The sequence below is a fragment of the Geotrypetes seraphini genome, chromosome 2 (genome assembly GCF_902459505.1).
Source record: "Geotrypetes seraphini chromosome 2, aGeoSer1.1, whole genome shotgun sequence".
NCBI classification, from domain to species: Eukaryota; Metazoa; Chordata; class Amphibia; order Gymnophiona; family Dermophiidae; genus Geotrypetes; species Geotrypetes seraphini.
In genome coordinates this window covers 203,473,840-203,498,701 of record NC_047085.1, presented here as the reverse complement: position 1 = coordinate 203,498,701, position 24,862 = coordinate 203,473,840, and the positions used below count along the sequence as shown (strand labels likewise).

General features: G+C 44.6%; 1 protein-coding gene across 1 annotated transcript in view; it reads right to left on the bottom strand.

Moving 5' to 3' along the window:
- Positions 1-1,488: 1,488 nt before the first annotated feature.
- The window catches only part of TXNDC5 (thioredoxin domain containing 5), an 85,161-nt gene continuing 61,787 nt past the window's right edge, over positions 1,489-24,862 (bottom strand). Inside the window, exons 7-10 of the mRNA XM_033934717.1 lie at positions 19,442-19,606; positions 17,450-17,532; positions 16,227-16,356; positions 1,489-3,015 (exon numbers count right to left, since the gene is read on the bottom strand). Of these exons, the coding sequence (XP_033790608.1) occupies positions 2,893-3,015; positions 16,227-16,356; positions 17,450-17,532; positions 19,442-19,606 (501 nt within the window). The 3' untranslated portion in view covers positions 1,489-2,892. The remainder of the gene's footprint in view (positions 3,016-16,226; positions 16,357-17,449; positions 17,533-19,441; positions 19,607-24,862) is intronic.

Below are 24,862 nucleotides of genomic sequence, written 5' to 3'. Positions count from 1 at the left end.
TTGGGGTTAACAGTTTGCGAGTTTAGTTATGTGATGGTGTTACGAGGGGGTTGATGTTCCGGTTCGTTGCTTAGGTGTTTCAAGAATAGGTAAGTTTTTAGGTGTTTCCTGAATTCTTCATAGTTGTTTGTGTGTGCTATGAGTTTTTCTAGGTCTTTACCCCATATGGCTGCTTGATATGATAGCAGTTGTTGATCATTAAGTCCTCTTGCAGGGAACCCAGGAGCTCGTTGAACTCCAAACACATTTCTTGGGCTTTTTGTTGACAGGGAAGGGAGAACACAGAGCAAAGAGTTAATGTTTTACTGCAAATCTATGCCAATCACATCACATCACCAATTAGGAAATTTAATAAAAAAGAGAAAAAGAAACAGCAAGATCTGCACATGAAGTATGACTGCAATTTAATGATCGACATTTGATAAAACAAAAATAAGTATAAGCTGGCTTTAGCCATGATCTGATTGGATGTTATGTACCAAGTGTATGGTCCTCTACAAACTTATTTTGCAGCTGCTTATAGCCCATATCATCAGGTATGTAATTACACTTATTATAAGGGATATGACAAGCTGAAGAGCTCTACACATCTCTCTCATTATTCATGGGAGATAGGGGCAGAGCCGGACCGCGAATAGGGAAATACCGCGAATATCCGGCTCTGACCCACCCCTGCCTCCCTCCGGCATCCTGGCCTTACCTGGTGGTCTAGCGGGCTTTCGGGGCAGGAGCAATCTTCCTACGCTCCTGCCCCGTGCAGATCGGCAATAGAAAATGGCTACCGTGAGTTCCCGTAGTCTTTCGAGACTATGGCGGGAACTCAGGGCAGCCATTTCCTATTGGCAGTCTACATGGGGCAGGAGCGTAGGAAGATCGCTCCTGCCCCGAAAGCCCGCTAGACCACCAGGTAAGGCCGGGATGTCGGGGGGAAGGCAAAAATATGAGTTTGTTTTTTTCCCCTCCCCCCAAAAAATCGCAATTATGTGAAATCGCGAGTGCAGAAACCGCAAATGGGGAGGGGGAAGTGTAGTCTGTTGCAATACTATAGCGGGATAACTAATATCAGAGGTTAAAGAATTAAGTCTCCTTCCAAGGTTGCATTTCTAAAAATAAAAAATGTTTTAGGTACTACTTTGTGTTAGGAAAATTTAAAATGAAATTGAATCTCAGCAAGTTTCCTTTGCACCTTGTTGGGAGGGAAAGGCCTATAGAGAGATATTTGTTTCCCTGGCCAGTATCTGCAATTTGTAGCTCTTCACTTTATAGCCTTGGTTTCCTGCATTGGTTTCAGCGTGTGTCATGTTGGGGAAATTAACTACTTTCAGTTTGCATCAACTTTTGGTTTTCAGAGCTTTTTGAAATTTCGAATAAAGGATCTTGTACCTGTACGGCCCTTTACCAATCACTTATCTAGATAAGGAAAAACAGACAGATTCCCTTCTTTCAATGGTGGGCAATTACTAGAAAATTCAGTGTTCAGAAACAGTATCCTGTGTTAAGAGTGGGTACCATTTATTGAAAAACAGAGAAATTTCAGTGTAGACAATGGATCAGAAACTGCATATACATTTGAGTTCCAGAGCATAACCAGTCCATCAGATCCAGAAGGAACTGAATGGTCAGCAAGGAGTGCATTTTGAACTTTGCCCAAGCCAGATATTTGTTTAGTTCCCTCAGGTCCAACAATAGTATCAGCTCTTAATTTTTCTTTAAAGTTAAGAAATATTTGGAGTATCAGTCTTTGCTACTATCCAACCCCAGGCATGAATCATTTTTTTTTCCTAGAGGAGAAATTCCACCTCCTCCTGCAGATAGTCCTGTTTCTGTAGGGATTCAATTTAGAGTTTAAAAATAAAATGAGCTGATGGTACCTGAGCAAAATGTAGCTGGTAATTTTGCCCAACATTAGTAATTGACAGATCTTGATGAACATCTGAATTCTGCTTCCCACTAGAAGATATGTAGGAGAGGAAATGGTGATGCTATTTTGGTCAGTATCAGATGATAAAATGTGCGGCTAATTTATCCTGCTTGTCATAGAAAAGATCTAAACAAGTCCCCAGACTACCTGCCAATATAGCAGCTCTAGAAATAGTGAGTGACCCAGTGAAGAGGTTAAAATTTTGCTTACAGAGACATAGAAACCCCTAAACCTGCTGCCCAATCAGTTTGATCATTTCTTCCAATCTCAAAAGATTAATTATAAAACAATATTTTCATAAAGGGAAACACTGTTCAATTGAGCTCTGCATAAAAATGCAGTAACCCTGGATACATAATTTGACTTCTACAGTCCATGGAAAAGCCTTAATGACCAACTTCAACATGACTCATTATGGCTAATCCTCCCACAAAAGGAGAGAAGTATTAATAAGAAATAAAACAGTCAGCAGTGTGGTATCTTCCAAGTGGTTTTTTTCAGCCTTACAGTACTCAAGTTCCTGAGCAGCAATTATATTAACAAGAATGTACATAGATTTATAAGCCTCAATTTAAAAGGCATCATTAGTACAATACTAGTAAGCAGAATTAGAGAAAAAGATCAAAGTGACCTTTGGCAAAAGTAACAAAACTTTGGCCTTAGTATATCCAACATTAAAAAAGGTGTAACAAAAGAACAAGCAGATTGTTTTAGCGGCACATTAATACTGAGTTTATCCAAAAACAAAGAGCTAATTTAAATGTGGCCATTGATCCTAAATGTACATTCTTTATTACAGTGGGCATTTGTCAGCAATGCCCATTTAAGTAATGATACAAAAAATACATTGACAGAGAAAAAAAACCAAATACTGGGAAGATACCACAGTTCAGTACATTTATTTTTCAAAGTATCTACTGCCTGAATTCAGTAACTATTTAAGTAGCCAAGCTAGAACAGTTGACCCTGTGTTACAGCTCATCCTTGGTTTGGTGTGTAATGAAGTTTTGTAGTGTTTGAAAATCTCTAGCACCACTATGCTCGCTTATTCTTTCTCCGTTCCGGAAGAGAAGCAGTGAGGGATAACCACGGACCTGTGAATGATGAGAAAACACAATGACTGAAGAGTATTGGCATTACACACACACACACAGTTCAATGTGTGATAATTCTCTGCAAGGGAAAGGAATGTCTTGGAGAACATTTCATCCCCTAATACTGCTACTATGGGGGTCTTTAACTAATGATTAGCACTTGCTATCTGTCACTAGACCCATTTGATTTCTATGGGCCCTGCTGCAGATAATATTACTAAAGGTTAGCTCATGTTATCTGCAGCAGGGCCCACAAAATTAAATAGGTCCTGTGGCATATAACATGTGCTAATCATTAATTTAATTTTAATTTTCTTGTATATTGCCCTACCAGTAGTTCTAGGCGGTTCACATCAGAAAAAATTGAGACATTTCAATTAAAAAATACAATCTTGTGCACAATGCATCTAATGTAACAAATGAATACAATATAGTTAAAAAAACAGTTTTAATCACACAGCTGTTAATACCTCAGTTAAATACATTGATTAAAAAAGAAAATTGAATAAAACATAACCTAATATAAATACCATTATAAACATAACAATAAAAATCAACATTCTTGTTTATCAAATAAATGAGTTTTTAATAATTTCCTAAATATAGGGTAAGAATAAGCTTGGACAATCAATGGGCTTATCCAAGAATTCATTTTCCCCGCCTGATATTCTAATGTCCTGTCAAAGAAAGTTCTATAACGACAGGCCCTTGGGGTAGGGAAGCTAAACATACCTGAGTTTCTGGTATGTTTTTTTGAATTAAACAATTTCAAGTAAGGTACCAGATAAGAGGGTAGTAATCCAAAAAGAGCCTTATAACAAATACACCCAAACTTAAAAAACACTCTGACCCCAAAAGGCAGCCAATGCAATCTTGTATAAAAAGGGCTTACCAGGGGAGGTGAGAGGGATGTGAGAATATCTGCCTGCTGTCCCCAGTAAGCAACTGTGTTTTATCCTAGAACAAGCAGGCAGTATATTCTCATATGTGGGACTCCCTAGCTGAATATAATGGGATGGAGGGAGAATTGGATATAAAGAAGAAAAAAAATTCTGTAATACTGCTTGGCCAAAACAACCATCTTGCCTGGAGTAGGAATCCAGACAGTAGTGAGATGTGAATGTGTGAATTGAGAACCAAGTAGCTGCTTTGCAAATTTCGTCAATGGGAGTGGAACGTAAGAAAGCTACTGCCATAGCTCGGACCTTCTGTGCTGCAACTCATCCCTCAAGCCACAACCCAGCCTGAGCATAGCAGAAGGAAATACAGTCCGCCAACCATGTGGAAATAGTTCTCTTGTTTATAGGCTGGCCCAGTCTGTTAGGATCAAAAGAGATGAACAGTTGAGGTGAAGTCCTGTGTGGCTTAATCCGTTGTATGTAGTAAGCCAAGGCAAGCTTACAGTCCAGTGTATGAAGAGCTGTTTCTCCAGGACAAGAAGGAGAAATTAGGTTCTTATCTGCTAATTTTCTTTCTGTTAGCCTATAGACAGGTTTAGGCCTTACAAATGGGTATTATACCTCACTATGACAAAAACTTGTTGTAGTATATTAACTGTAGCAATCCAATCTGCCGAATAGCTAAGCAGAACCTAGGAAAATACTAACTGCAAGGCTGAGCCATAGCCGCTGTTCTACAAGAGAAAGCCTACAGCTCAAAAACACATTTAGCAGATGTAATTGCCACCAGAAAGACCGCGTTAAGAGTAAGGTCCTTCAAAGAGCAGTCACCCAAAGGTTCCAAGGGTGGACGCACCAGAACAGACAGGACCAAATTAAGATCCCAAGATGGAACAGAGGGCCGCATGGGAGGCTTGAGTAATTAAGGACACTTTTAACTGAATCATATAAATTCTATTATATGAGGATACTTTAAAGTTGACTAGTAGTGCTGGTAAGCGAAAATTAAGTGGGAAACCTTCCCCAACCTCTTGTTTTATTACCTATCCCTTTTTATTTGTTTACGAATTGTATTTAATCCTTAAATTTTTTTTCCCTCCCTTTTTCATATGTATTGTTTTGTTAAAATAGTTCTAATTGTCTTGTTTTATTTTGGGGGGTTTTTTAACCTAATTTTTAACTAAATGTAAATCGCATTGGATTTGGATTTTGCGATCAAATCAAATATTTTAAATAAACTTGAAACTTGGCTGCCCGCAAGAAGCACACACAACAGGAATGGCAGTCAAACGCTGACCTTTCAACGACCCAAGAAAAGGCTGACAAGGCCGCAAACTGAACCCGGGGAGAAAACCAAGCCAGGCCCCTATCCAGGCTATCCTGCAAGAACTCTAAGATGTTAGGCAAGGAAGCTAAAAAAGAGACCACTACACGAGCAGCACATCACTCCTTAATTATACATCAAAACCCGCACAAAAGCCCGAGAAGTGGCAAGTCTTCAAGAACTCAAGAGGGTTGAGATCACTTTATCTAATATCCCTTCTTATCTAGGCGATCCCTTTCAAGAGCCAAGCCATAACACAAAAAGGACCTGGATCAAACAATGGAATAGGGACCTGAGACAGAAGTTTAGTCGAAAAAGGCACAGGAAGAGGAACCATCACCAGATGCTTCACCAAGTCCCCGTACCACGAACACCTGGGTCAATCCGGAACCACAAGAATGAACAGGCCGGGATGTTGAACAACTTGGAGAAGAACTCTGCCCACCAATGGCCATGGAGGGAATACATCCAATGGACCCTTCATTGGCCATGGGGGAACCAGAGCATCCAGCCCCTCAGCCTGACTGTCTCTGTAACAACTGAAGAAGTGGGGTGTTTTGGCATTGACACGCGTGGCCATCAGGTCCATGAGGGGCTGACCCCAAGACTGCACTATTAGATGAAAAGCTGCACGACTTAGACACCACTCTCCGGGATCTAGGATGTGACGACACAGAAAGTTCACCTGCACATTCTCTACGCCTGCAATGTGGGAGGCCAAGATGTCCTGAAGATGAGATTCTGCCCAGAACATAAACAGAGCCGCCTCCTGCACTACCAAAGTGCTCTTGGTGCCCCCGAAGACTGACATAGGCCACCGCCATGGCATTGTCCAAAAGAACCCTGACTGACTTGCCCATCAGAAAGGAATGGAAGGCTAATAGCGTTAGAAGGATGGCTCTGGTCTCTAAGACATGATCAATCAGGAAGCCTTCTCCTAGACCAGGTGCCCTGAGCTGAGTGACCCAGACACTGTGCTCCCCAACCGAGGATACTGGCATCCGTGAACAGCACCGTCCACTGCAGCTGGTCCAGACCCGCCCCTTGCACAAAATGGGAGGTCTGGAGCCACCAACAAAGACTGCAACGAACCAAGTCCCGAAGAGGAACAGGATGATCCAGACTGTTCCTCTGAAGCGACCACCTCTGAAGAAGAGCATACTGAAGAGGACACATATGGGCACAAGCCCCACCTCACTACGTCTAGGGAAGCCGCCATCGACCCCCAAGCTTGCAAGAGGGCAGACACGGCATCTGAGAGATAAGAAGCACCTATGTCAATTTTGGCAACTTCCTGCTCCACTAATTCTCAAACATCAGACTCACAGTCAAGTATGCGCTCGGCCCAGCGAAAACACACCCGAGCCACGAGCCCACCACACATCGCCGTTTGGACTGCTATCAAAACTCTGTTAAAAGAGGGACCCCAACTTACGCTTCTCAAGATCCTTCAAGGCAGCACCACCCTCAACAGGCACGGTATGCCGCTTCGAGATAGCCGAGACCACCATGTCCACCACCGGCGACATCAGAGTCCCGATCTCCGTCCTTGATGGGGTATAGGCGGGCCATGGAACGCGTAAAGCGAAAAAGCGCCACCAGCACCTGCCACTGTGGGAGCATATCCCAAATATCCTGATGCATAGGGAAAGAGCAGGAAACAGGGCAAACCCCCTAAAGCAAGGAGTCCACCACACGTGGGGGCTCCGACATGGTGTCCTCGGACCAAATCACAAGAGGAGACCAGCAAAGGTATCTCACTGAGCTCGGCCCGCAGAAAAACGCACCCACAGATGCGTCAGCGCTAGCTGCCGCTAGTGGGAAAACCGTATCCCCCGAGGATCCTGGAGAGCTTCCCAAAGGATCCAGGTCCTGAAAACCAAAAGACTGCTCCTTTCAAACCAACAGCCTCCCAAGAGACCCATGGGTGATGTGACGCGAGAGGAACAAAGGGAACAGCACTGTCACTGAATGGGGCAGACCTGTAGAGGATGTCCAGGGTAACCCCTCCCCCCCCAAGATCCCCAGGGTGGAAGCAGGACCTCCGTCCGCAGCAATAAAGCCAAATATGAAAATAGGGGAAAAAAACCTAGCCACAGCAGGGGACCCAGAAAACAACCTGCTGCCTGTGTCACCAAACAGGGACGAGCTCACCTGAGGCTAAATAAAAATAGAGGTGCTTCCCGCCAAAAATGGAGCTGAACTGCCAAAAAAATAAGCTCCAAAGACCTGCAGCGGTTAAAAGGCCTAAACCGCGCCAGCCACTAAAGCAGGCAAGCCGGCATCAACTGTAACGAGAGTTCCCAGCTGCTTCACGGAAAGGGAATACTTTCTGCCTGACCGTCGGTGGCTGGGGAACCTCCCGCGTGGGCGGCAAGGGAAGCCCGGGCTTCCCCGCAAACAGCTGCTGGCTGTGAGGCACTTGTAAAGGGGATCTCTCGCCACTGGCACCCGATGCCGACGAGGATTCCCCTTCGCAGCAGTCTGCCTCGCTTGAACAGGCCAGCCGCGAGTGCCTCACGGCTGGATTACAATGAACACTTTTCCCCTTGCAAAAGTGCTCTTTGCTCCAGACGCAACCTAGCTAGAATAAAAGTGCCGCTTAACAGAAAAAAACAATAAAATACAGTACTTTTAAAGGGCAAGAACTCTTTTGACCCGCGCAACCTCAGGATTTTTTTTTCTTTTCAGAACAGACTCCACAGCTCTCAAAACTGGAGGCCTGACCAACCAGGGGGCCAGGCTGCTGGCTGAGGCCCTCTACAAAAATGGTGGGGGGAGGGACCCAGCACAAGACACGCCAGGTTTGACACCCCCGAGGTCGGAAGGATCCCCAAACAGGACCCGTCCAAGCTCCGTCTGGCACTAAAAAGAGGACCAGGAGTCCTAAAACAAATTCCAACAGGCCTAACGGAAGGAGCCAGATTTTTCCTACCTCAACCTTCTGGAGACTGAGAAAGACTGGATTGCTAGAGGGAACCTCAGCTAATATACTACAACAAATTTTTGTCTCAGTCTTCACCTGCTAGTCATAGTGATGTATAATACCCATTCGTAAGGACTATACCGGTCTAACAGGTGCTACAGAATGAGGCTTTGGGAAGAATACTGGAAGCACAATGGATTGATTCAGGTGAAATTCTGAGACTACTTTTGGAAGAAATTTAGGATGGGTCCAGATAATAACCTTATCATTATGAAATACTGTGTACGGTGGATCGAAGATCAATGCTTGAAATTCACTCACTTGATGAGCGGCAGTGACCAAAATCAACTGGAGATGATATGACAAGAGATTTGGAGTTGAAAAGTCAAGCGGATGAGTGGCCAGAGATTTATAATTGATAGGCACATGAAAAGCACTAATATTTATTTAAAAGATTTCTTAACTGCCTATAACTAGGCGGTTACAAAAGACAATCATATAAAATAAAAAAACATACAACACATAATATACAAAGAACAACAGGTCCTTCATATCAGCCATATTTTATAGCACTCGACAGCGTATCAAAACAGTAAAATTTATAATCCTGGAAAAAAGCATTTATTGAAATTCTTCTACAAATAATGTAGTTTTCAGAAGTTTCTTAAACTTTTGAAAATCTACAAGAGCTCTTAGTGGTCCAGTCAACTTATTCCAGTGTTACTCCTATGAAAGAGATAGCGGAGGACCTAGTATTCTCATGGTGTGCTGCTGAGAAATCTGTAAGCGATAATCATACTGCCCCCTCAGATCGCAATGCTCTGAGTGGCCTATAAAGTACCACAGCTTATGACAAATAATATGGAATCCCTTGGTGGATGACCTTAACACCAACACTATTGCTTTGAAAACAATACATGATCGTACTGAGGTGAACTCTGACCAAAGTAGTTTTTAGCCCTGAATTGGATAAATGGAGAAGGTAGTCCAACATTGAAGAGAGAGAAGAGGAGGAAGCATCTTGGTGATGGAGAGTACACCACGAATTGAAGCGAGTACACTTCTGTTGATAGCATTGCTGAGTAGGTTTTCTTGAAGCAGCTATAAGATTAAAATCTGCTGGAGTCAGACTGAGAGGTACCAAGGTTTGCAAGGGAACTAGATCCTTGGTACTCAGCTGAAGTAGAAGGGAGAACCAAGGCTGTCGAGGTCACCGAGGAGCTTTCAGGATCATGGTGGCTGACTTGTTCTTGAGCTTGACAAAATTTTGAGAATTAGAGGGATTGGTGGAAATGTGTAAAGGAATTTGTTCATCCAATCCAAAAGAAAAGCAGCTGTCATACGCATTGAAATTATTTGATATTGCGTGTATAATAAACTTTTAATAAACTTGAAATTTAGTACTGCCTTGAGCAGAATTGAGGCAATTTGTGATTGTGGGGAGACGCAAACAGATCTATCTGAGCAGTCCCCATAGTACGAAAATGTGGCATAAAACTCTGGAGTTGAGCGTCCACTTGTGTGGCTGAAGAAATCTGCTTAGTTCGTTGACTAATATTCAGCTTTCCTTGTACATAGACTGCTTTTTTGAGAAATATGTTTCAAGCAATTGCCCAGTTCCATATGCATTCTACCTCTTTACAAAAAAGGAGAGAGCCTGTTCCTCCTTGTATGTTGATGCAGTACATTGCTACTTGATTGTCTGTGCGAACAAGAGGTACCTGGTTGGAAAGATTGTCTTAAAAAGTTCTTAGAGCACTCTGAATTGCCCAGAGCTCCAATAGGTTGATGTGGAATGTCTTCTCTTGAGCAGACCATAGACCTTGTGTCCTGAGACCGTCTAGTTGAGCCCTCCAAGCATACATAGATACGTCCGTGGTGTGTACTTTCTGACGTGGAGGAACGTGAAACAGCAGACCCCTGGAAAGATTTGACGCATCCATCCACCACTGAAGGGATTGATGAAGTGGTGAGGTGGCTGTGATTTTTCGAGATAAGGGATCGAGAGCTTGGGACCACTGAAATGCTAGAGTCCACTGAGCTGTTCTAAGATGAAGTCTGACACACTGAGCTGTTCTAAGATTAAGTCTGACAAAGGAGGTAACATGAACTGTGGAGGCCATATGACCCAAGAGGCACATCTTCTGTCTCACTGAGATGGATTGTAGAGTAGAGACTTTGCAAAGATGAAGCAAAGTGTCTTGTCATTTTTGAGGTAGAAATGCCCTGAGCTGAAAGGTGTCTAACAGGAATCCTATGAAAAGAAGTAGTTGAGACGACTGAAGTTGCGATTTTAGGAAGTTGACTTCGAACCCTAGGAGTTGAAAAAACTTTATTGTGCATTGTGTTGCCGATTGAACTGCTGGAGAAGATGCTGCCTTTATCAGTCAGTCATCTAAATATGGAAACACTTGGAAGCCATGAGTAAGAAGAGTTGCTACCACGACCACCAGGCACTTGATGAATACTCTTGAAGATGAAGCCAGGCCGAACGACAGAACTTTGTATTTAAAGTGTTGATGAGCTATCCGAAAGCGTAGAAATTTTCTGTGAAGAGGATATATGGATGTGTGTGTGTAAGCCTCCTTGAGGTCTAGAGAGCACAGTCAGTCGTTTCGTTCTAGGAGAGGGTATAAAGTCCCCAAAGACAGCATACGAAACTTCTCTTTGACTAGATATTTAAGTCTTGGATATTGAGAATTGGACTATAGAGTTGCGCGGGGACAGAAATCCCACCCGTCCCCGCCAAAGTCCCACCCATCCCCACCCGTCCCCATGAGGAATCCCTCCGTCCCCACCCGTCCCCGCGAGGAATCCCCTCCGTCCCCACCCGTCCCCGCGAGGAATCCCCTCCGTCCCCGCCCGTCCCTATAAACTTCAGAAATAGTTATTTCATTTAATTATGCTACTGAATTAAAGGCTCTGGTAGAAACCCATTTACAAATAAGCAAAAAGACTTTATTAATTTGGAAATATTAATTGGGAAGAATACATACTTTGTAAACGGGTTTCTACCAGAGCCTCTAATGTTTATAAATTTTTATCAACACAACTAATATACTACTTTATCCTGAAGCAAAAAAAAAAGAAAAAAAAAGAAATAGAATTCTTTTCCTACCTTTGTTTCCTGGTTTTTGCTTTTCTCATGTTCTCATTCAATTCCTTCCATCCACTGTCTCTCTTCCTTCTGCATCTTCCATTTGCTCTGTTACTGTGTCTCTCCCTTTCTTCCCCCTTCCAAATTGGTCTGGCACCCATCTTCTTCCCTCCGCTCCCCCCATAGTCTGGCATCTGTCTTCTTCCCTGCCAGCGTCTACTCCCTACTCTCTCTTCCCCATTTCCTGTCAGCGTCCTTCTCTCTCTTTGTCTTCCCCATGGCCTTTCAGCGTCCTTCTCCACCCCCCCCCCCTCTTCCCCATGTCCTTTCAGCGTCCTTCTCCACCCCTTTGTCTTCCCCATGTGCTTTCAGCATCCTTCTCCCCCCTCTGTCTTCCACAAGTGCTTTCAGAGTCCTTCCCCCCCCGCCCTTCCCATGGCCTTTCAGCATCCTTCTCCACCCCTTTGTCTTCCCCATGTGCTTTCAGTGTCCTTCTCCCTCCTCTGTCTTCCACAAGTGCTTTCAGAGTCCTTCCCCCCCCTCCGGCCCGTCTTCCCCATGGCCTTTCAGCGTCCTTCTCCACCCCTTTGTCTTCTCCAGTGCTTTCAGCGTCCTTCCCCCCCCCCCTCATTCTCTCCCGCCCCGGGTGCAGCACAGCCAGCCAGGTCCCCTTACTTTTGTGGCACTTCCCCGACCGACCGACCGACAACAGCCCCGGTCCGACAAACCTCCCTGCCCTTAACCGCGAATCTAAATTACCTTCTTACAGCTGCTGTAAGAAGGTAATTTAGATTCGAGGATTGTCAGACCGGGGCTGTTGTCGGTCGGTCGGGGAAGCGCCACAAAAGTAAGGGGACCTGGCCGGCTGTGCTGCATCCGGGGCGGACCGCCCCCTCCCTTGGTAGCCACTCGAACCGCGAGGCTACTCTCCGTCTCCTTACCTGCCCTGCCTGCAGCACAGAGCCGAACGGAAGTCTTCCCGACGTCAGCGCTGACATCGGGAAGACTTCCGTTCGGCTCTGTGCTGCAAGCAGAGCAGGTAGAGAGAAGAAGAGCCGCGCGACTGAGTACATCCAGCCCCACAGGAACCCCACGACCCTCGGAGGCGTCCCCACGGGATCCCCGTGACCCTAGGGGGCGTCCCCACGGGATTCCCGTGACCCTAGGGGGTGTCCCCACTGGATCCCCGTGACCCGAAGGGGGAACCCGCGGGTCCCACGGGATTCCCATCGTCCCCATTCCCGTGCAGCTCTCTAAATTGGACGAAGACTGCTCAACCTCTTTGGAATTAGAAAATACCTGGAGTAGAACCACTAATTATTCAGGGAAGGGGGAACCACTTCTATGGCATTGAGTTAAAGCAGAGCTTTGATTTCCTGAAGAAGGGACATCTGCTGAGATGTGAAAGGCTCTCTGGGAGGGTTGCTCGGGGGAATGGTAACGAAATTGAGCAAGTAACCTTCCTTGATGACTTTGAGGACCCAAGAGTCCATTGTGATGAGAGTCCAACACTGATGAAACAATTGTAGATGACCTTCGATAGGTTGGGAAAGAGGTTGAAGAGGAGGGATGTTGGCCATGCTCTCTAAAAGCACATCAAAAAAGACTAAGCTGGTTTTTGTGGGGCCAAAGGCTGAAGCCTCTGTTATTTTTTCCTCATCTGTGGTGGAGGCTTAGAAGAAGAGGATGCTAGTTACTTCCTTTTTTAGGAATAAGAAGTAGATTTTGCAGCAGGCTTAGACTGTTTACTCTCAGTTTTAGATCTGTTTAAAGAATAAGCTTTTGAGTAGCCGCCTCTATTTGGTCACCAAAGAGTTCCTTACCCAGACATGGGATGTTGACTAAGCAATCTTGGAGATTAATGTCCATGTCGAAAACTCACAGCCGAGCAAGACACCTCATAGCGACAGACATGGCTGAAGCTCTAGATGTGAGCTCAAAGGCATCAAATGCAGTTCATGCCATATACTTTTTGGTTTGTAGGACATTGTGAATTGTTCTGAAAATCCTCCAGATGATCTGAAGGAAGATATTGCTCAAACTCAGACAAATGTTACTTCAGATGTTTAAGGTAAAAGGACATGTAGAAGTTATAATTTAAAACTCTGTTGGCCAACATATAATTTTAGTAAAGGCGACAACCAAATTTATCCATAGTCCTCCCCTCCCATCATGGTGGTGATGAGACATAAACCCTGGAGCTGTTGGATTTTTTAAGGGTTGATTCTACAAGCAAGGACTGATGTTGAAGTTGTAGCTTGTCAAACCCCGGACAGAATATTATTCTATAGAGGGAATCAATTTTTCTTGGAGCTATAGTGACAGAAAAAGGAGTCTCCAGATTTCTGAAGATGGTGTCCTTGAGAAGACCATGTAAGGGTAACTTTAGGAGGTTCATCGAAATCTAAAGCATCCAAATAGTTCAACTCTGGGTTCAGTATCAGCCTCCAACTTGACAGGAAGAACTATTTCCAACTATCTAATATATTTGGTGAAGGAAAGTCCTTCAGGTGGAGACCTTCTAGGAGGAGGATGAGACAGATCTGAAGGAAGACCATAAGATAAAGTAGGCTCACATTCAGAATCAGAGTGGCCACAAGAAAAATCAGAGTCATAAGGTTCAGGTGACCTATGGGAACAGCTAAAACATCTTCCTTGATGTCGGTACCGAAGTCCGGCACTGTCCCTAACCATGTCCCCTTCCGGGCTTTAGTGTCACTATGTGCCACTAGCCACCTGGGAGATAGGCACCGGTTGGGAAAGCTGCTTAGTGGTGAGCTATTTTTTAAAAATCACTTTTTAATTGGTTTTAAACAACACAGTCAATTACCGCATCATTTATCACCTACCGCTGCCTAACGAGAATCAGCCCGTTTGATTATCTCCCAGTTGGTAAGGTGTCATATGTGTGCACTTGCTACAAAAAAAGTGCCTGGCACTCAGGGAATGGATCTGGTCTCTGGAGACTAGAATAGTAGACTTGGAGAATCTGAAACAGAGTTTTATAGAGGAGGCCAAAGAGACATAGTCGAGAAGTCCCACCTCCAAAATGGCAACCTATGTGTTTCTATGGATGGGGAAGATCTACTGAAGGGAGAGCATAACTGTGAAGAGGCAGGAAGTGATCTTGTAGCCAGGACCTGCCCTCTAGGAAATGCTATATCCTCTCTCACCAAGAGATCCAGGAGTTTCTGCCCAGGAGGGAAGGGTTAGTATTACTATTGCAGTAGGAGATTTGATCATTAAGTATGCAGATAGCTTGCTGGCTTGCGAAAGTGAGAATTGCTTGGTCACTTGCCTGTCTGGTACAAAGGTAGAGGACCTCACAAATCACCTAAGATTTTAGAGAATGCAGGGAAGAAGCCTGTTGTCTTGATACAAGGGGATACAAATGACATAGGGAAATGTGGTAGGGAGATTATAGAAAGCTAAAATCTAGAACCTCCAAGATAGCGTTTTACGATGTGCTCAACTTTCCATGTGCAGGACTCAAGAGACAGGCAGAGCTCTGAAATCTCAATGAATGGATGAGATGATAGTGCAGAGAGGAGGATTTTTGATTTGTTAGGAACATGCCAACATTCTGGGGAAGAGGGAGCCTATTCTGCAAACATGGACTCCACCTTAACCTAGGTGGAACAAGGCTTCTAGCATCAATATTTAAAAAAGACATAGAGCAGCTTTTAATCTAGAAACTGGGGAAAGGCTGACAGTTGCTCAAAAGAGCATGATTCGGAACAAGATATCTTTAAAAGATATCACTAGAACAGGTAAGGTAGGGCATTCTGATAGCAAGGTTGCAATAGATTTCATAGTAAACCAAGGGCTCCTTTTACTAAGGTGCGCTAGCGGTTGTAGCGCACGCACAAAATTACTATGCACTAGCAAAATTATTACCACCTGCTTAAAAGGAGGCGGTATGAAGGTGCGCGTTAAGGCCCTAGCGCACCTTCATAAAAGGAGCCCCAAGTGTCCTTAAATACAGAGCAGACTGATTTAAAATATTGCAAATTATCCATGTCAACTGCTGAGTAAGTTGTAAATAGGAATTACAAAAATGTTAATGGCTGAATGCAAATACCAGAAGCCTAAGAAACAAGATGGGAGAGTAGGAAAAGGTAGATTAAATAGGCATCCCTAAGACTTGGTAGAAGAAAGATAACCCATGGAAAATACTTTGGGTAACTTTTTTGAGCCAGGAAAGCAAACATTCTATATGATAAAAGCAAGCTCAAGATACACTATAAAACACCCAAATATATTTGATGATATCATTAAAAATGAAAGACATGAAGGAGTTAATGGCATTTTTATTATGGCCATGCTCTCTTTTTTTTTTATATTGTAAACTCGCTTAGAAATTAGATAAACGATTAAATCAAATTTAAATAAAACCTTGAAACTTTCAGAGAAACTGTGCATTAGGCACTATTTAGGTTCCTTCACATTTATGTGTGTTTCAACAATATATTACCACATATACTTGAATATAAACTGACCCGAATATAAACCAAGATAATCTTTTTTCCTCAAAAAAGGAGGAAAAAAGGTTGACTCGAATATAAACCAAAGGGTTTATATTCAAGTGCCCTTCCAGGCTCTACACCCAGCCCCCTACCTCACTCTAGCCATTCAGATGGGGCAGGAGCTGGGCCACCAAGAATTTTAAAGGTATGCTTTTTACTAATCGGGGAGGTGGGAGGGAGGTGAGAGTTGTTAGGTTTTACGTTAGACCTGGTGGGAGCCTGCAATAGGTCCGGAAGGGGGAGGGGGGCGCTGAACCAAATATAAACCGAGACCCCCTTTTTTGGGCCATTTTTTTGATCAAAAATCTCAGTTTATATTTGAGTATATATGGTATCTAGCACTCTCAACCTGCTCTCTTCTTAGCTGCTGAGTTTAAAGAGTTTATAATTAAGCTCCCATCTGGATGAGCAAACTCAATGCAATGCTCTGCTGACTTACGGAGAATCTGCTACATAGGGCTTGCTCAGCGGTGCAGTCCACTTTTGCTATCTTGACATCACTTAAAGATGGGAAGTTTGTTTTGGAGAGATCCTCCCAAGTTGGAGCTAGATTCTTACAGTGCCCACACCTAGACATAAAGAAAATTCCCTTTTACATTTTTATGTTCATAATTTCATATTTAAAGCAGCAAACACTGTACAGAAAACATGCAATTTTATTTTTTTATTTTCCATGCTGAAAAAGCAAAGTTGTTGACTTGTAAGATGTTTTCTCATAGACAGCAGGATATGTTGGGCACACAAATGAGGTGATCTTGCTGTATAGCATCAGGACAGAACAGCTCTCCCAGAGCTCAGAACTATGGGATAGATCAGGGCTATTCAATTCCCAGGTTCTCAGGATATCCATAATAAATATGGATGAGAGATTTGATTAGGAACAAACAAAAACCAACTGCAGATGTGTACAAGATGCAGGCAGAATTTATTGTGACAAATATAAATTTATAAAACCCTTTTTCCCAAACAAGGGACCCGACACGGTCCGTGTTTCGGACAAACCTTCGTCAGGGGTCCAATATGCAAAAAGGTTTGAAAAATATGCCACAAAAAATATGGAATAAAAAATCATAAACCAAAAGGTCCAATGTGCCGAGAATCGCCAAGTTGGCACATTGGACCTTTTGGTTTATGATTTTTTATTCCATATTTTTTGTGGCATATTTTTCAAACCTTTTTGCATATTGGACCCCTGACGAAGGTTTGTCCGAAACACGGACCGTGTCGGGTCCCTTGTTTGGGAAAAAGGTTTTTATAAATTTATATTTGTCACAATAAATTCTGCCTGCATCTTGTACACATCTGCAGTTGGTTTTTGTTTGTTCCTGGTTGGTTTTTTCTGCAGATAAGGTTGGACCCCTCCTTCCTTTTTTGTTGCTCTGAGAGATTTGATTACCCAGGAGGCAGGGCGTGCATATTCATTGTGGATATCCTGAAAATCTAACCTGTCTGTGGACTTGAGGATTGAAACTAAGTAGCCCTGGGCTTGATTAAAGAATGGAATAATGCCCCAATGGAACAAAAAGGGCACTTTTGTTCAGAGTGACTTTCAGCACAACCCTATGCCCAGCCTGTTGCCCAGGGAAAAGCAGAAGAGTAAGGCGATTACCATTTATAAACTATTCAGAAAATTGTTCCAATACATAGCTGACAACTACTTACCATGGGGCATAAAACTTTATAAAAGTAACACCAGTAGCAACCGTTTCATCAAAGTTGTTTTCAGAAAGAGACAAGACCCTGGACTGTCAAACAACAAGAACAAAAAAAAACCCAGTACAAGTCAAGTTAATGATGCAACACAAAATCTCTTAATTACATAAAACTTCATATGTGTTATAATATTACTGTGGGAGGCACCAAACACATAAAGGGCAATTCTGTATCAAGGCGCCAATGTTTATGCACCTCTTGAACGTGTGCATGTACAGAACACAGTCACTTTCACTGGCAAATACACTTACATGCATAACAGCAAAAAAAAAACCTGAGCGCTATTCTGTAAGGATGTGTATTAGAGGCCCTTTTACTAAAGTTGCAACAAAAATGACTTTAGCATGTGGGAAAGACCCATGTAAGGGGCATACTGAGGCCACTTGTGCCACAGCCGGAAAATAACACATTTTCCTATTTTCTGATTAAATGGCCATGCGCTAATTTTGCAATTATTGTGTGGCCATTATAAAAACTTACCATGTGAGCCCTTACTGCCACATATTTTCTAGGCAATAAAAGGCCCCACGCTGTTCCATTAGCACATGGAAATGGCTCATGGGCTTATTAGTACTATCACACCCACTCTCAACACCCTAAATATATCTCCTTCAAGGAAAATAAAAAATATATTTTAGGGCACAGTGTACACGCACAGAAAGGCAAATCTAACATGGGCTGCCAGAGCACATCCTGCGGTAAGCCTTTTTAATGTGGAATAATCACTGTTGGATGTCTTGATTTTGAGCCCTCCCTAATTCCACCCACCTAAAACACTCTCAAAACATGTCCCCTTGCTATCTGGATGTACTGCAGTGTTGGACATCCGTTTTCTACCTTTGCAAAATTGGGATTTGGATGTTCCAAACACACCAACGTCCATTTGGGCAGTTTGAGATGTCCATATGCTTTGAAAATTAGCTCCATAGCGCATAAATGTAAGGAGGCATTCACATGGGTGGAGCATGAGGGCAAAGGCGGGGTTGCTACTTAAATGAACCACTTACAGCTGTAAGTTATATGCACCCTTGCAGCATTTGGTTGCCTGAAGTTGCATCACTTCTATGGCTGGTATAACTGTGAATGCTTAAATGTAAGATGTGCTGATTCTAGGGTACGCTAGAATTGTATAACAGATCGGGGTGCCCATGTGCTATTATACAATTAGCTTTTATTATATGGCACTGGGGTATCTAAATGGAGGTGCCCACTTATAGAACTTCCCCACATCACATCTACAACACATATTTTCTTTCTGGCAATTACAAATTAAAGCACCAGGAGATCTATATCTAATCATATACTGGGGCTGGGCTAATTGGAAACAAATTCGTTTGTGGAAGAAAACTGACAAACCAAACAAATCTATAAATACCACATACTATTTGCAGTTACTTTACAACATATGTAACATGCAATGCAAATCAAGGGCTCCTTTTACAAAGCTGCGATAGCGGTTTTAGCGCACGCGCTAGTCGCTAACACCAGCATTGAGCTGGCGTTAGTTCTAGCCACATAGCACTAAAATGCTGCATGCACTAAAAACGCTATCGCAGCTTAGTAAAAGGAGCCCCAAATGTCCATTCTGGGTGAAGCTGCTAGAAAGGCAGCATAAAAAGTTACTAGATTTTATAGACTCCTCCCATTTACAATCTTTTCTTATAGACAAACTAATTTTTGGAACTAATTTTTAGTAACACAGTGTTGTTTGAGTTGGTCTTACTGCTTATTTATTCTGGTGTGTTATGGACGATCAGTCCCAGAATGTGGAATATATGAAAAATATTTTCTTTAAGAAGTATATTGTATCCTAAATATTTTCTTTCATTTTCCTGTACATTTGTTTGTATGTATTGCTAAGAAAATAAAAATAAATCACTAGATTAAATTAAGCTTACTCTACAAAAAATCATCCTGCCCTCCCCCTTCAGAAGTACATACCTCATCTTGGGTAATTTCTACTTCATCTTGGGTAATTTCTACTTCAAGCTGTGGAACTTCAGCAGGTTCAGTGGGAGTTGGTTCTTTCACATCAGAATCTTTTAGCTGAGTCTCTATATAGTCCTTCAGGGAGTTCAAATCCCTCTTTCCTCTGTACTGGTCCACCTAAAATTAGTTCACACCCAATTCACATAAGTATCCCAAGAGACTGACAGGTGACACTGTATTCACAATTCAGTCAGCACTTTTGGTCTCGTCTAAAAAGTACTACACTTCCCCCTCCGTATTCGCGGTTTCACCAATCGCAGTTTCGGTTATTTGTGGTTTTTCGTTTGCAGGCTCCACCCCCCAAATTATGTCAGAGAAAAATCGCTGCTCCCAGTGTTGTACAGAGGAAATCACTGCACTTTTTTCACAGGAACAGGTCGGTTTTTCGCGGTTTTATCAAATTCTCCAGGGTTTTTTTTTTTTAACAGAAACCAACGAATAACATACGAAAAGTTATTCGAGGTTTTTCTTTTTATTCCTCTATCATCGCGAATACGGAGGGGGAAGTGTATTACCAAGGCAAAAAATTTTATAAAAGGCACCCTAGTTAAAATCTGCATCTAACCTAAATTAGTTCAATTAGCTTAAATGGCATAGTAATTTGATCGTACCATTGAAGTTAATAGAAAATAATTTTTTGTTAAATTAGAAGTTAGGTGTAGAATTTCACACAGCACCTAGTGACGCCCAAGTCAAGGCATTTTCTGACACCTACCTGAAATGTCGGCGTGGTTAGGGACAGATAATAGGCGTGGTTGACTTAGGTATCGCTAGGCATCTGAGTTAGGCACCAGTAAATTAGGTTCGGTAAAACCTGGCACCTACCTCTAGATGCTTAGAAACGCCTAAGCATACCTAGGCATTGCTAGACGGGATTCTATCAGGAGAAATTAGGTTCTTACCTGCTAATTTACTTTCTTTTAGCTTCTCCAGACCAGTAGAGGTTAATCTTTACGAATGGGTATATATCTAATCATGACCAGCAGGTGGAGACTGAAAACAAAACTGTGGGATAGTACATAAGATATCCCCTTCTCTATTCTCATCAGTCTGCCGAATAGCCAAGCAGAACCAAGAACTGAGTACCCAAAATTCTGTTGGAAAATGCAGAGGAGAGATACCAGAAGGAAAATGTCCCCACAGCTCGCCAGCTAAGCCACAGCCGCTGTTCTTTAATACTCCCCGGCCCTAGAAAAATACTAGAACCTGCAGCAAAAAACAAAACTGCCCGCCTAACAGCCCCAACAACACAATAGACAGGGTGGGGACCTCTACAGGTCTGGAGAAGCTAAAAGAAAGTAAATTAGCAGGTAAGAACCTAATTTCTCCTTCTTTAGCACTCTCCAGACCAGTAGAGGTTAATCTTTACGAATGGGACGTACCAAAACAGTTCCCATCACGGGCGGGACCTCCGAAGGGCCAACACCAAAACACGCTCACCGAACACCGCGTTCAGACGCGCCTGAACATCTACCCAGTAGTGACTGACAAAGGAATGCAAGGAAGAACAAACCGCAGCCTTACAAATGTCCACTGGAGGCACGAGCGAAGACTCAGCCCAAGAAGCCGCCTGACCCCGAGTGGAATGAGCCCTGAGAAACTCCGGAACAGGCTTCTGCCTCAGAAGATAAGCAGAAGCAATAGTCTCCTTGTTCCAGCGTGCAATAGTAGCCTTAGAAAGCGCCAGCCTTCCTACGAGGACCCGCCAGAAGGACAAAGAGATGATCTGATTTCCTGATCTCCTGGGTCCGCTGCCCATAAGAGCGAAGGACCTGACCGACATCCAACTTGCGCAGCTGTCTTTGCTCAGAAGAGCCCTCCTGACTACCCAACACCGGGAGGACTACAGATTGACATGAAAAGGAGAAACTACTTTTGGCAGAAAGGAACAGGACTCAAGACAACCCGCTCCCTAGACAACTCCAAGAAAGGAGCCCTACAAGAGAAAGCCTGTAGCTCAGAAACACGCCTAGCGGAAGTAACGGCCACCAAAAAGACCGCCTTCAGAGTAAGGTCCTACAAAGAGCAGCCGCCCAACGGTTCAAAAGGCAGGCGCACCAAAACAGAAAGAACCAGATTGAGATCCCAAGATGGATCAGAGGGCCACACGGGAGGCCTGAGCAACTTGGCCGCCAGCAAAAAACGAATCACATCAGGAATGGCTGTCAAATGCTGACCTGTCACTAACCCATGAAAGGCTGACAAGGCCGCAAGCTGAACCCGGAGAGAAGACCAAGCCAGGCCTCTATCCAGGCCATCTAGCAAGAACTCTAGGATATTAGGCAGGGAAGCGCGAAAAGAGACCACTCCCCGCACCTGGCACCACCCCTCAAAGAGACGTCAAACCCGCACAGAAGCCAGAGAGGTAGAAAGCCTCCGGGACCCGAAGAGAGTAGAGATCACCTTATCTGAATACCCCTTCTTACCTAGGCGACCCCTTTCAAGTGCCAATCCGTAAGACAGAAGGGAGACGGGTCGAACATGGGAATGGGACCCTGCGTCAGAAGGTCGTCCAAGAGAGGTAGAGGAAGAGGATTCGCTACCAGATGTCTCACCAGATCCACATACCATGGACGTCGAGGTCAATCCGGAACCACCAGAACCACAAGACCCGGATGGCGAACAATGCGGAGAAGGACTCTGCCCACTAATGGCCACGGAGTGAACACAAACAACAGCCCCTCCGTTGGCCATGGTTGAACCAGAGACCCTCGGCCAGACCGTCCCTGCAACGACTGAAGAAGCGGGGCACTTTGGCAGTTACCACTCGTGGCCACCAGGCCCAACAGGAGCTGACCCCAAGCCAGCACTATCAACTGAAAAACCACGGGGCCGAGACACCACTCTCCAGGATCTAAGATATAACAACTGAGGAAGTCCACCTGAACATTCTCCACCCCGGCTATGTGAGAGGCCTAGAGGTCCAGAAGGTGTGATTCCGCCCAAAGTATGAGCCGAGCTGCCTCCTGCGCTACCTGAGTGTTCTTGGTGCCTCCCTGACAATTGACATAAGCCACCGCTGTGGCCTGTCCAACAGAACTCTGACCGACTTGCCCATTAAAAGGCAGCAGAAGGCTAACAGCACCAGATGGACGGCTCTTGTCTGCAACACATTGATCAACCAGGACGCCTCCTCCATAGACCAGGTGACCTGAGCTGAGTGACCTAGACACTGAGCCCCCCAACCGAGAAGACTGGCATCCATGAGAAGCACCGTACACTGCGGTAGATCCATAAGAACATAAGAAGTTGCCTCCGCTGAGGCAGACCAGAGGTCCATCTTGCCCAGTGGTTCGCTCCCGGGGCGGCCCATCAGGCCTAATTGCCTGAACAGTGTCCCTGACTAATTTTGTAACTGCCTCTAATCCTCTCCCTATAACCTACCTCTACTCCTATCTGTACCCCTCAATCCCTTTGTCTTCCAGGTACCTATCCAAACCTTCTTTGAAGCCCTGTAGCGTGCTCCTGCTTATTACATCCTCCGGTAATGCATTCCATGTATCCACCACCCTCTGGGTGAAAAAGAACTTCCTGGCGTTTGTTCTAAACCTTCCCCCTTTCAATTTCTCTGAGTGCCCCCTTGTACTTGTGGTTCCCCATAATTTGAAAAATCTGTCCCTGTCTACTCTTTCTATGCCCTTCATGATCTTGAAGGTTTCTATCATGTCTCCTCTAAGTCTCCGCTTTTCCAGGGAGAAAAGTCCCAGCTTTTTCAGTCTGTCAGTATATGAGAGGTCCTCCATACCCTTTATTAGCTTAGTTGCTCTTCTCTGTACTCTCTCAAGTACCGCCATGTCCTTCTTGAGGTACGGCGACCAGTACTGGACACAGTACTCCAGGTGCGGGCGCACCACTGCACGATACAGTGGCAGGATGACTTCCTTCGTCCTGGTTGTGATACCCTTCTTAATGATGCCCAACATTTTGTTTGCCTTCCTTGAGGCTGTGGCGCACTGCGCCGACGCCTTCAATGATGTGTCTACCATCACTCCCAGGTCTCTTTCAAGGTTACTCACCCCTAGCGGTGATCCCCCCATTTTGTAAGTGAACATCAGGTTCTTTTTCCCTACATGCATGACCTTGCATTTCCCTATGTTGAAGCTCATTTGCCACTTTTTGGCCCACTCTTCCAGCGCTGTCAGATCTTTTTGGAGATTTTTGCAGTCCTCCGTGTTTTCAACCCTGCTGTATAGTTTGGTGTCATCCGCAAATTTAATAACCTCACATTTTGTTCCTGCCTCCAGGTCGTTAATAAATATATTGAACAGGAGCGGTCCCAGCACCGACCCCTGCGGAACTCCGCTCGTGACCCATTGCCAGTCTGAGTAATGGCCCTTTATTCCAACCCTCTGTTTCCTGTCCGCCAGCCAGTTCTTGATCCATCGGTGGACCTCCCACTGCACCCCGTGGTTCCATAGCTTCCTTAGCAGTCTTTCGTGTGGTACCTTGTCGAAGGCTTTTTGGAAGTCAAGGTAAATGATGTCTATAGATTCCCCTTTATCCACCTGGCTGTTTACCCCCTCAAAGAAGTATAACAGACTCACCCCCTGAACCAGATGAGAGGTCTGGAGCCACCAATGAAGACTGCAGTGCGCCAAGCCTCACAGAGGGACAGGGACATCCAAACTGTGCCTCTGGGGCGACCACCTCTGGAGCAGAGCATACTGAAGAGGACGCATGTGGGCCCGCACCCACCTACCAAGTACAGGGATGCTGCCATCGACCCAAAGACTTGGAAGAAATCCTGCGCCCGAGGACACCAGAACGCCATAAGAAGGCAAATCTGAGATTGCAATTTGCTTACCCAGGCCTCTGGAAGGAAGACCTTCCCCAAGGAGATGTCGAACAGAACCCCAAGGTACTCCAGACACTGAGCTGGGACCAATTGACTCTTGGAAAGGTTGACCACCCTGCCCAGCGACCGGAGAAACTCCAACACCCGAGCCATAACCCGGGTGCTCTCCTGCAACGAATGCGCCCGAACCAACCAGTCGTCCAGGTAGGGGTGCACCAGAATTCCCTCCAACTGCAAGGCTGCCGCGACGACCACCATCACCTTGGTGAATGGCCGGGGAGTCGTGGCCAGGCCAAAGGGAAGCGCACAGAACTGATAGTCCTGACCCAAGATCGCAAAGCGAAGGAAGCACTGGTGAGAAGTCCAAATGGAAAACATGCAAGTAGGCCTCCGTCAGAGCGAGAGAAGTCAGGAACTCCCCCGGCTGAACCGCCAGAAGGACAGACTGCAGTGTGTCCATGCGAAAAGAGGGAATTCTGAGAGCCCTGTAGACCCCTGTTTAAATCGAGGATGGGCCGAAAGGTCCCCTCCTTCTTGGGCACCACAAAGGAAATGGCATACCAGCTGGTGCCGCACTC